This window comes from Montipora capricornis, chromosome 2, assembly GCF_036669925.1.
Source record: "Montipora capricornis isolate CH-2021 chromosome 2, ASM3666992v2, whole genome shotgun sequence".
NCBI classification, from domain to species: Eukaryota; Metazoa; Cnidaria; class Anthozoa; order Scleractinia; family Acroporidae; genus Montipora; species Montipora capricornis.
This window is the reverse complement of record NC_090884.1, coordinates 6,561,744-6,574,243: the sequence shown is the minus strand read 5'-3', so window position 1 is coordinate 6,574,243 and position 12,500 is coordinate 6,561,744. Positions and strand designations below refer to the sequence as shown.

Sequence of the window (12,500 nt, the reverse complement as noted above, 5' to 3'; positions counted from 1 at the left end):
TTACTTCACTAAAATTCATTGTTGGGGTGCAGGTAGCAAAATGCTACCTCAGGCGGTTCAGTCTAAAATTGGTATATTTTGGAAAGAAAAAAGGAAGTCACGGAAGCTGGGAAATATTATTTTGAAAAATTAATTGCCAAACGAATTTAAGGAAAAATAATAACTTTATAGACTGCAAAACAAGCACTTTATGCCACTTGACAAACTAATTTTTTTTAAGACCAAACCCATAAAATTGTACCAATAATTTTGTCAAAAATTTTGTCAAAAATTAATGCCATTTTCACAAGTGACTATTGAAATTCAGTAGTACTCCAATGTTGTCTCCACATTGAGGATTCAGGTAGAGGGGTGTCCAGGAATCCTATGATACCGACGTTTTCAAAAATTTCACCAAAAATGAACCTACTCCATTTTTCATTTAGTGGGGGGAAGATGCGTTTTGGACATCCAATTTTCAGTCTCTGGATACCAACAAACTAATCACTAATATGTCTATTTTTTATCATTTTTTTTAGATCTTGCAATTTACTCGCTCACCAATTTTAAGACTACACAAGAACTTGAAAGCAGCAACACAGCAGTGGTGAAGGTCTCCAAAAAGTTCACAACCATTTCCAATTGGTGTTCCAAAGACTTAAATTTCTACTAGCAGGGAGGATTTTACTGTGAAAAAAAATTACTACAGCTACTAACACACTTTCATCACATTGTAGTGGGTTAATGTGACAACAACAAGGACAGTCAATCAAGAATAATTATTGATTTTATCTTCTAGCAATAAAAAGGAATTATTACTTTTAATTGCTGGAAGATAAAAAAACAGCAGGAGGATATAAAAGGAGGATATCAAATAATGTATCTTGAAAGATAAGAAAACTTGTTGAAGCGGATTCAGTGCCATCCTACAAAACTTTTCAGAAATTTCAACTTGGCCTAATAAATACTTCCAGTACAATAAATTATTGAACCTCTCTTTGTGGACTCGGGTAGCTTCTCAGCTGCTTCAAGAAATTTTTAATCCGCCCTTCCATCAGATTTAACTTTTAAAAAAACTGATAACTTCATATTTCTGTAGTAATAATTCTTCAAGCATGTTGAACAAGAGCATACTAACCTACATTTGAAAGGGGCATAATCCCACAATGCATTTTTCTGGATAAGACTTTACAGAAATAATTCCTGTTACCTTTCCATATGGACAAAATACTTTAACTAATAATAATATTTTAGATATAACAAGTGTGCTGAATTTTTAGCGATTGCTTTTAATAATACTTATCTTTCCTACCATTCCCAAGGATGAATAAATTAAGTTGAATACAGTAAGTGGTCACTGGTGAAGTAAACAAACTGCCCCAAGGGGACTCCCTTACAAAAATGACAGGAGTTTTTGTTGTACCTTTTTGCGGCAAAATTTGGGGATTTGTAGTGCTTGCAATGCTATGATCAATATCTGGAACTGTACATAGCAGAATTTGGTACGCCAGCAAATAACTTTTACTTCTGAATTATAAAATGCCAGTCATTTGTCACTTTAGAACTGGTTCCTTTGTAGCCGGGTTAAGATTTCGTTCGCCTATGTCCACTAAACAAGACTCTGTTACCTTCAAGGGTTGTTTTAAAAAAATTTCCAAGTACCCTGTCATTTTCAGAGGGAAGACCCCTCCTGAGCAAATTGCATCCTTATGTTTGGGTTCCCATTGATTTCATGATAAAAGCAACATTGTCCTAAAATAATATTTAAATACCATTATAGTCTTTTTAACCTAACTTTTTTGCACAGTTTACTCCTTGAGCCACCAGCTTCAACTTTGATACTTTTGAGCAGTTATAGTAATGGTGGAGGTTATTTGGTTCCGCTAAAGAATAAGAAAATCAAAGTAATAATAGCACTTTATAATATTATGTTCCACTAATGAGCTGTACAGCTAAGGTCTGTCAAATTTCCATCTGAGTAACCTGACAGCTCTTACAGTACTTCTCAATGTAAACAAAAGGAATCTTGTGCACTTGAACAGTCCCAAACAGAAATGCTGTGTATTCCAAATATGGTCACATGAACTCTTCAAGGTTTGCCTGCTTCCAGAACTTCAAATCCATGAATAGTTCGAATATTTTTCCTGGGCTCCTTTAAATTGTGTACACTTTTTAATGGTTTGCCTTTAAACCTAATATTCACAATCTAATACAAATACCACTGAGGCTGACAAGACAACAATATCCTTTATTTAAACAAAACCAATATTAAAGAAATAATACATGCTTGTGGGGTTGTGTGCTAACTATAATCAAGATGCACTACAGGAAATAAAAACTTAAAACTAACTATGTAAGAGACATAGGATATGAAGTAGAAATTAATTACTATCCAAAGATCATATTGTAAATATTATAACAGGTTGATTGACAAGTCCTAAATGCTCAAAATGGTAGAGCATAAAATTATTTGAAGTCCAGCAGGACCCAAGACGAGAAGTTATGATAAAAGCTTTAAACTTTTTTCTAAAATATTTTACTACTATCAAACCCAACGAGACCTTATGCATGGGATTGTCACTGTTTCTAGCTGCAGCTCCAAATCACGTAATATATTAATAAATTTTGTCATCTAAGAAAAGAACAACATGTGGGGTGTAACCAAAAACGTCCATGGTAATAATGTAATTCTTCATTTCAGGAACTTGTAACTATCCACTGTCAACCATCACATGACTCAAAACAGATTAACTTGATCCGACAACACATGACAGTCCCCTAAAACCAAATTACATCATTAATGCTTCCAAAAAACAATAGTCTAATAAAAAAATGATTTGTTACACGCAAAGAGCCACGAATCTGAATCTGTAGATATCTATATATATATAGCTCTAGTAATGTACCCACACTTCAGTTCTTCCAAACATTATTTTAACTAACACATGAATTGTGGCAGGGTCAAAAACGTGCCTTAAACACAAATTAATTGCAAATCCATAACTTGGTAACTATTTTAACGGACAAAATAATGAAATAGACGTCGACATGGATCGGTGAGTTGTGACCCCGGGGTTGTGACTGCTAAGAAGTATAATAACTTAAAGATATAATTTAACAAGAAAAGAGAATATAATAACCTTAAAAGCAGCTATTTAAAATATTTGATGTTAGGGTTACGTTCGCAATGACACAGTCACACTCAAAATCAAATTCACATCTGATCGAATCATTGATCATTCATGTTATGTAGAGGTGCCGATCGTAAGGAGTAACGCAGAAAAAAATAACCTTCACGTTGCACAATATTGCCATTTCCCTACCACAAGCCAATTCACACATGAACGGAAACCTTGGGAATCCCTCTTTCTGCACATTACAGTAACTTTTTGTACCCGATGGCAACTAACTTTCTACATTAAAAATTGCGTAAAAAACTTACCTGTGTCGCAGCTCTTTTCCCACGAAATAAAATTTTCCAGGAGCAAGTTTTCCGAGGATACTAGTTAGATTGGACTTGCAAACGTTTTACACAACATAGACGTTCTCAAAGAATACATTCTATTTGAAACTGGCGTTCAAACTAGCCTTGATCGCTCTAAAAAGAACGTAAACCAACAAGGTACCGATTCTCAAACGGCAGCCATATTGCGCGACTCATGCGGAGACATTTTCGCCAGTGAATCAAACCGGAAATGCGGAAGATCACGCATGCGCAAACGTTTTGCCGCGGTGTTGTGCCTACACTATTTCAAGGGACCTCGCCTAATCACACGTGGTTTATACTAAAATTATGGCAACTGCTCACGCCTGTGATCATTCGTTGTTGTTTGTAATTAAATTGTATTTGAGAAGAGTGGCTGACGTCTTTCAAACTTTACCAAACTAACATTTCAAGTACTTAAGTTAATCATTATTCCGTTGATATCACCCTGAATGCCATTTTGTTAGTAATCAATTCCTAATGTGTTTTGAATAGAGCGATGTTCAGTCGAGTGTCGAAAACTAAAACCAAAGTAATTAGTGTAAGTGTGTGTTGTCCTAAGTAGCGTGCGTAGAGTGAGTGAGTGAGTGAGTGTGAATCCATCGCTACTGTGTGCATGTGATGGATGAAGAACCTTCGCTGATCCACAGCATCAGGAACTTCTTATGCAACACCCAAGGACAGAGAAAAATCTCTGACCCGGGTGGGAATCGAACCCACAACCTCCGAATTAGATCAACGTTGCTCTACCGACTAAGCTACAAGGCCAGACGGGAGCAGGCCGTCGGAGTTTGAAGACAAATTGGCTCGGCCCAAGCCAAGTAGTAAGTGCAAGTGCGTGTTGTCCTAAGTAGCGTGTGTATGTATATATGGAAAGAACTCAAGTGAGGCCATCGCTACTGTGTGCATGTGATGGATGAAGAACCTTCGCCGACACAGCGCGGGAAAATGTGCACACGCGAGCCACGATTGGTTTTGGTTTCACTTCTGATTGGTTGAAAAAATGGCGCGAGAACTTTGAACCAATCACTGAGTTGAACTAATCATAAACCAAAGCAATTTGCTCATTACTTTCGACGTGCAATTGAAAACCACTCTATTGTTGGTCTTTTGGATAATTAAAAAGCTTAACTAATCAGGTAAATACAGAGAGAATGATCAGGTGAGCCTACAAACAGTGCATCAGTGATTGCTGTACAATGTACATGCACAAAGACCAGTGATGAAACAGCTCTCATAACCTGCTATTGTTTGATAATTATTTCAAGTATCTTCTATTGTTTTAAAGTCTGAGTCATCATTTCATTGGTTTAGTCTTTCCTTTTTGGCTTTGGTATCTAGCTTATCACATACATGTATGTTACGAGAGCTGCCACATGATGATGATGATCAGACTGGACGTGGGATGCCCACCCCCCTATTTAACTGAATGCATGGATGAATCCATGATACGACCCGAGTGCCATTCACTGACTCATTCTTGGTTTTGTCTCAGGGTAAGCATCGAGTCGTTTTAGACGAGGTATCGTCAGTGTCACCCACAGAGGTCCAGCCAGTGAGGATGTTGGCAGATTATCACCAGAATCCAAGTAAAAGGTACACACTATCTCTCTTTATTATGACCAAAACTAACCTTGAGATTCTCAAAATACATTCTGTAGTGGTGCCCCAAGATCTTAATGTCTGAAGATAAATGTAGTTGTGTCCATTGTCCTTACGTAGGAGCAAGGAAATCAATAAGTTGTTATTGTTGTTTTCCTCACATGTATGACCTTAGGTATTTGTTTATTTTATTTTTTCTGCTGTTATTCCAGGGATGTCATCTTAAAGTCAATAGAAAAGAAACTGAATTCCAGTGATCTCAATGACTATGACCTGCTTGTAGCAGCTTCCATCTATTTCAATGAACAGGTGGGTGAAACTACATGTAATTTACGCTTTATAACTTTGCATCACTAGATAAGAACATGGTTAAGGTAGTAGATGCTTGATAAATTTAAATTAAGTTAAAGGACAATTATTACATTTACAGTACATTAAACCCTCAAATACAGGTTCACTGTAGAGGGCAGCATACATGTAGTAGTTTTTTACCTGTAATGCAAGCACTTCGTGATATGTGTACCTACAGTACATTGTACTTCTTCCAATGGCTCTTTGCCCTATTGTAATTAAAAACAGGGTCACTCGGAAGCTCATTGGATACATGTATCCAGGGCTGTCAATAAATTTGAAAGTACAGTACTTGAAGAAGGCTTATAATTAAAGTACATGTAAGCGGCCGTGGAATTGAGTATACTTAAAGAGGTACCTTTGCTTGGCTCGGAAAAATGTTTTGGTTAGCACTTTCCTTTATGGCATGGACGCCATGTTGTTTTGTCAGATTACATTGTACATGTACAATGTAAATGTGAGACTGGGAACTATACAAATACATGTTCCACTCGTTCTAAACCACTCGCATGAACGATTGAGTAAGAGCAGATTTTTCATGTTTCCTCTTGTCTAATCCCCTTAAAATATGCCACTCAAAAAGGGGAGAAGACTGTTTTAATAGTTTCTTTGATAGTACATTTAAATTAACAAGTGTAAGATTTTTGATCTTGACTGGTGGTAAAATGAGACAAAAGTAGCCGGCTGAAGATGGCTTGTTAAAACGGCCAGCTTTACATGTGCCAGCCCTTATTGACAGCCCTTTATATCTGTAATCTATTTTTGGATTTTTTGGATGGAGGTCAGAATCAAGTTGTGCCCCTGGTCTTACAATCCTAATTTCTGTTAATAATATTATTATTACTGACTTGTTGCTTTAGTTAGGTTAGTTGAGAAGGAGTCCCGGCAAGGGGTGGGGGGCATTCTTCCCTAAAGATTGTGAAAGACTTGAGGTTAAGGCTGCTAAACTGATGTACAGTTACCATAATTATACATGATTGTAATAGGAGGTCACTCTGGTCATCAAACCCTTGAAAAATATGAATAATGATAATAATAAAAAACAGGGGAGTAGGTTTGACGCTTTAGTTGTTACAGTTCGGACCTTCCGCCGATGTGCCTTGGGATTGATTCCCTGAATTAGTGTGAAAGTTTTGTTAGTTGAGTTAGGGTTAGGGTTTAAAGGCCCACCCACAGTGTACAACTGACAGGCTTTCCCACCTTTGTTTTTGTATTGAAAAGTTTGTATTGCTTTAGTAGCGATCTGATTGGATGAATTTCAGCTTTGGTGGGATTTTCATATACATGTACATGAATGAAAATTGTTCCACAGTATGTGATAGCTGCATGATGAACTTGGGCCTTAAAGGTCACTACTCCACTTTCAGGCATTTTTTTTTTGTCCAGGAACTGTCAAATGTAACTCTAGTACTGTATGAACCTTGCAAACAACTGCACATGCCTTAGCTTGAGTGATTGTCTCTTTGGCTGGTGGCATTAAGCCATTGGGATTTGGACATGGTGAACATTAATGAAAGTCTTGTTCACAATAAAATCATTAATATTAACTGAGGTTTTGCTGTTAACACAGAATTATGAGTCTGCATTACGTTGTCTCCACCAGTCAGAGTCTTTAGAATGGTAAGCACTGGAAACCTGTTTGACTACAGAAATTAATAATAGTATTATTATCTTAAAGACTCTCTGTCGAACAGGATGCTTTGCGTGCATTTGTTTAATATGTTTTTATGATGGAGCCACTCTGGAAAAAATAAGGGACAATTTGTGTCCTTTCCTACAAGTGAATGAAAGAAAAGTTGGCTTCAGGAATAGAAATTTATATTTTCAATAAGTAGAGCAAAGCACTGCTCTTATACTAATGAAAGTCCCCACCCAATGTGGCCTGCTTTGCGACAGCGATTCAAATCTAATACAGACATAGACAGAGTGCATTAATTTTATTGTCTTCAATTCTTCATTCTTGGAAAAAGTGCTGGATGTTTGTTCTTTATAACATACATGTACTATATGCTTATTTTGTTCCATAATATACAATTTGAGGCAAATCGGTTGTTCATTCATGTATAAAGACTCTCCTGCAACTGTACCCATTGCGATCGAGTCACATACACAAATAGCTTGCACATTCCGGGAATGTTTGACCCCGACAATACATGTAGCTTTAAGAGAAATGAAATCATTAAATTTTCCTCTATAGGTTGTATGATATACATGTAAGATCAAGATTTCCGGAACAACTTCCGAAAATATTAAAGAGAAAAAAATTGAAACAGAGAAGAGAACAAAATGTACATGTAGCTCACAGTGAGTTCAGCAAATGAAACTGTTTATCGGGCAATAATAATTATCGAACTCCAGTGATCCTGAACTGACTTGCGTGGCTCAGGTCTCTGAGGTCTTCATTTGGATATCCACAAGTTGCCATCGTCACTTCATCACAGTCCAATTGCTCAGTTATCTACTGGTGTTTTTCAATGTCGACATGGTAAATTCTCGGCCGATGTACATGTATCAATAACAATTAAATCAACAAAAGTACCGATTAGCAATAAAATAAATTATACGATTTGAAGGCAAAAGGAATAATAACATTATTAATATAATACTAATCTGGCATTAAAGTCGAACGATGTGCCTCCGATTACGATAGATTCATTACAAGATAGAGACATATGACAGTCAATGGAGGCTTTGTGGACTATGAAACCTGAGCCAAGGCGCGTTATGCATGTTGTTCGACAGAGAGTCTTTAATTTACTGACATACATGTAGGGCGCTAATGCTGGAAATGTCATCCCTCTAATTTCCCCATGAACTTACTTTTCTTACGCTAATTTACTTTTACCTGTATGAACTTCCTTGACATTGCCAGTGTGCCAGATAAGAGGTGGGTCAAAAACCTGACAAAGCTGAAGACCTGACCTGCCAAATCAAGGAATAGACTTAAGGAAACATACTGTACAGATACCCATTGAAACCGACTGCAGTTTTACCCATGCAGATTACTTTTGGGAATCCTGCCTCCAAATCTTATCCGGAGCACTGACTACCAAATTCCTGTGCTTTAAAGTTATTTCAGTTCAGTAATTTTTAATGAAAATGTACTTTACCTGGTATAAAGTTGTTGAAAATATAGAACAAAGTCGTTGAAAATGCTCTCCAAAAGCAGAAGGTCTGAGGTTTAATGGGCTGGGAAGCAATTTCTTTCAAAGATTTTAAAATGTGAAATCTTGAAAGTTCTCAGGGATTCCTTGCATACATTTCAACTGTATCTTTACTCAAAACCCCCAAAATTACTGTACTACAGGGTGTAATTGAAGTCACAGCCTTGTTGCCGCAGCAGCATTTGCAGAAACACTGTAGATCAAGTTGACATATGTTTTTCTTGCCAACTGTACATTTCCTACTTTGATGAGGCACTGAATTTTTAGTTGTTTTCTTTGGTTTGTTTGATTTTAGCCTCTGTTGTGTATTTTTACCTTTGTAGCTCTTCTCTGCAAGTTCAAATCTACCTTGCCATGGACCGAGTAGACCTTGCCAAGTGAGCTTTTAATCAGTTACTGTATTCTGTAAATAGGGAGCTTAAGCATGCGCATTTTTAAGACGCGGAGAAGAGAACATTTCAAGTGCTAGGACGATGGTGTCTCTCTGATTTTTATACTACCGGTAATCATCTCTAATGGAGAAAAGATACCTATCAATATAAATGTGGTTGAATGAAGACAAGTTAAAAAGGAAAACGGCTCACTTCCGGTTGCCGTCCGTGTCTCAAAAATGCGCGTGCTTAAGCTCCCTAATGTTATGATAATAATGGAAAGGTAAAAGGTTTATTCATTTGCCATGCTAATAACCTTTTCTTGCAGTCCTGCAGACTAAATTGTGAAGCACATGGCTCGTCGTGATTTGGGATAAAGTGTGTACATTGTGTTAAGTCACATCTGGCAGGATTTTTGTTACCCATGTACTGTATGACCTCTGAGTGCAGCGCCAGGGGCAGTTGTAATGAGCTTGGGGTCATGTTTTTTAATAGAATATTAAGCTGGAGATCCTGGGAAAAAATCTTCATTTTCAGGTTACTGCTTACTGAAACTGGGGTGCTTTTGAGGATGACTCCCAAAGCATGTACTGTTGGTATCCTTAACTGGTCATCTATGTACATGTAGGCATAGACCCTGTGCAAAAAATGGCTGCCTTTTTGTTCATATTCAAAATAGCCGAACTAACCTCGTTTTTTAGACTAAAATTCTAAAGAATTTGTTATCCCGAACGAGGTTAGTTGGGCTATTTTGAATATGAACAAAAGAATAATTTAAAGGCATACAATTTTGCATAGGGTCTTTATAAACCCTATCAAACAAGACTTGACTTTGGTTAACAAACAAGAACTGCATGTACTGCAGTATTTTCCCTTTGGTGAAGTCGTATGCAAAGATGTCTTGACATTCTTTATGGTTAACCTTAACTGACATTTTATCTCTCAACATTGACTTCAATTTCCTTGTTTCACAGGAAAGAACTTAAACGTATGCAGGTACAGTTTACACGTAGAGTGCATTAATTTTTATGGTGTTTTAATGTAGGGGACATTAGGGAACTTAAGCTCACGTGTCTTTGAGACGCGGGCGGCAACCGGAAGTGAGCTGTTTTCCCTGTTGACTTGTCTTCACATGACTACAAGTCATTTATATCGCCAAGTATCATTTCTCCATTAGAGATGATTAGTAGAAAACTCTTGGGGACACCACTGTCCTCGGGCCCGTTTCTGGAAAGTCCCGATAACTTTTCGGGCCCAAAAAGCCCTTTGTGAAATTGCCAACCGCTTGTTTTGGAAAGCCGGTCTTTTAACATGTTTTAAAGGTAACAAAAAGAAAAATTACCGTGAAGTTTGACGAGTTAAATCCTCTCCGTTCTTGAGATGCAAAGGGAATTGTGACACCCGAAAATGGCCTGTAAAGTTTCGGGACTTTTGAGAAATGGGCCCCTGGGACGCAAAATGTTCCCTTCGGTTGCCGTTTGCGTATCAAAAAGGCACGAGCCTATAGCTAAGCTTCCTACTGACACCTCAAAGGCCCTTGGACACCCCCAGTTGATGAGTAAAATTGTCTGGCGTTAAACAGAGTAAACTCTGTTAAAGTGCCTCTGTGACCAAAAAATCAATTCATAATTATTTTTCTTTGGATTTCAAAACTATGTTAACAAAACAATAAGTGACCCACTTTTTAAGCCTTGATTTCAAAAAGACACCTCTTTATTTTAACTGTAATTTTCCTATTTAATAGTCCGCCATTACTAACATATGTTCTTGAGAGAGCTGGATCGAGGAGAAAATGACGTCAAAGGCTCACTTGTTTAAGAATGCAATACGTGTATACGCCGCAGAATTAATATGCAGCGCGGGGGTTTTGGGCTTTCAGACTTTTAAACTCACGCTTTGCATATATAATAAGCTGCGTTCACACGCTGAAATTTTAAGCTAGTTAGCCTCTGAAGTCACTTTTCCCTGGACCCAACCGTCTGAGGTCCAATCGGTCAGTTTTGAACGTGAGTAATGGCGGACCGTTAAATTCAAAACTGACACTCAAAGTAAACGGCCTTTGGATAAAAATCAAAGCTCAAAATTTTGCTAGTCAGGTGTTAAGCAAACACACTTTCAAAATCTGAAGGAAAAAAGGAAGTGGTTTTTTTGATCACATGGCCACTTTAAGTTTCACTACCAGGGGTCAACAGGTTAAATAAAAGTATTGTGTCGTGGGGGGGATCCGAGCTGAGTCAGTGCTGTGGGGAAACATTCTTACATGTAGTTCAATCTCGACCCCAGAGCTCTTCTCTTGTCTGAGGAAGAGAAGAACTCTGGGGAACCCTGAAACAAAGTGTCTTCTCATTGGTTTTGGTGAAGAACAATCAAAAGCGGCTCTAATTGGTGCATTCATGTCAGCACGAAGATTGCGCAGGCACCGTAAGGTTCAAATAGGCATTTTTTGCTGTAAGAACCCCACTGCGCATGTTCTCCTACATAGCGTTTCCCAGAGCCTTGGGTCGATCCGAGGCTCTGGTGATGAGAATGACATGTAGTTGATTTGCTGGCACATCAGAGGCTCAATTTCTGTGCCTTGTGGTATTGCTTTGTTGCTCTCTTTACCATCCCCTCTCCTGCTAATAATTACATGTAATTATTATTATATCGTGTTAATGGTTTCAGTTTATGAATAATTACATAATCTTTCAATAAGTACTAACAGCCAACAAAAAGCATCGGCTATTTCACTCAGAGAAGTCGGCTGCTTTTTTTCCCCAACTTGAGAAAATTAAAGGCAGTTTCTTTCAAACTTAAGTTTAAACTCATTTGGACAATGACAACATGTAGTTTCCTGAACATGATCATCACTTTTGCTTTTGAAGTGTGGCATTTGGGAGCGTTCGTTTGAAAATGGTGTGCCCACAGGCACCACCCCTTGGCCATCAAATTCACTTTGTCTTATTATTTTGTCGTCATCATCATCATCATCATCATCATCATCATCACTCAACTACTGTTGACATCATCAACAGAATGCTTTGCCATCCTGTTACCAAATAAATATTGATAGCTCACTGAAGAGTATAGCCTGCGAACGCAGACGTATTTCCGGCGGTCGTTTCTCTCCCCCGAAAAGTAACGTCTGCGAAACCGAGCTGCAAAACGATTTCTGTGACGTAAGAATTATTCACCAATCAGCGTTTAGCTCTAAAAAATCCAGAACTAACTCGCAGGATTCGTGCGCGGTATAACCACGTATTCTCGTGGAGAAAAAATGGCGGACACACTGGAAGAAGCGTTCAACGACGCGTTCAACCAGGTTTGCAATGTTTTTGGATTTGACAGTTTGAATACGCACCAGGAGGAGTCCATCAAATACATTGTTTAAGAGAAGAAGGATATTTTTGTAAATCTTCCAACGGGTTTTGGAAAGTCGTTGATTTACCATGCTTTGCCGTTGGTTTACTCGTGCTTGCAGTCAACTGACGAGAATATTAAATATCATCGTCGTGATTTCGCCGCTTAACAGCCTGATAAAAGATCAAGTGTTGCGGCTAAATTCCCTGG

At 37.9% G+C, this 12,500-nt stretch overlaps 1 protein-coding gene and 1 long non-coding RNA gene across 5 annotated transcripts in view; both read left to right on the top strand.

The window, feature by feature from the left end:
• The window catches only part of LOC138037731 (uncharacterized), a 2,365-nt gene extending 515 nt beyond the window's left edge, over positions 1-1,850 (top strand). Inside the window, exon 3 of the long non-coding RNA XR_011130086.1 lies at positions 519-1,850. This is a non-coding gene — a long non-coding RNA (uncharacterized lncRNA). The remainder of the gene's footprint in view (positions 1-518) is intronic.
• LOC138038641 (coatomer subunit epsilon-like) overlaps positions 1-12,500 on the top strand; it is a 41,719-nt gene that overhangs the window by 2,390 nt on the left and 26,829 nt on the right. For all 4 annotated transcript variants that reach the window (XM_068884628.1, XM_068884629.1, XM_068884631.1 and 1 more), the window contains exons 3-7: positions 4,959-5,059; positions 5,278-5,374; positions 6,987-7,036; positions 8,904-8,957; positions 9,926-9,947. In XM_068884628.1, the coding sequence (XP_068740729.1) occupies positions 4,959-5,059; positions 5,278-5,374; positions 6,987-7,036; positions 8,904-8,957; positions 9,926-9,947 (324 nt within the window). The remainder of the gene's footprint in view (positions 1-4,958; positions 5,060-5,277; positions 5,375-6,986; positions 7,037-8,903; positions 8,958-9,925; positions 9,948-12,500) is intronic.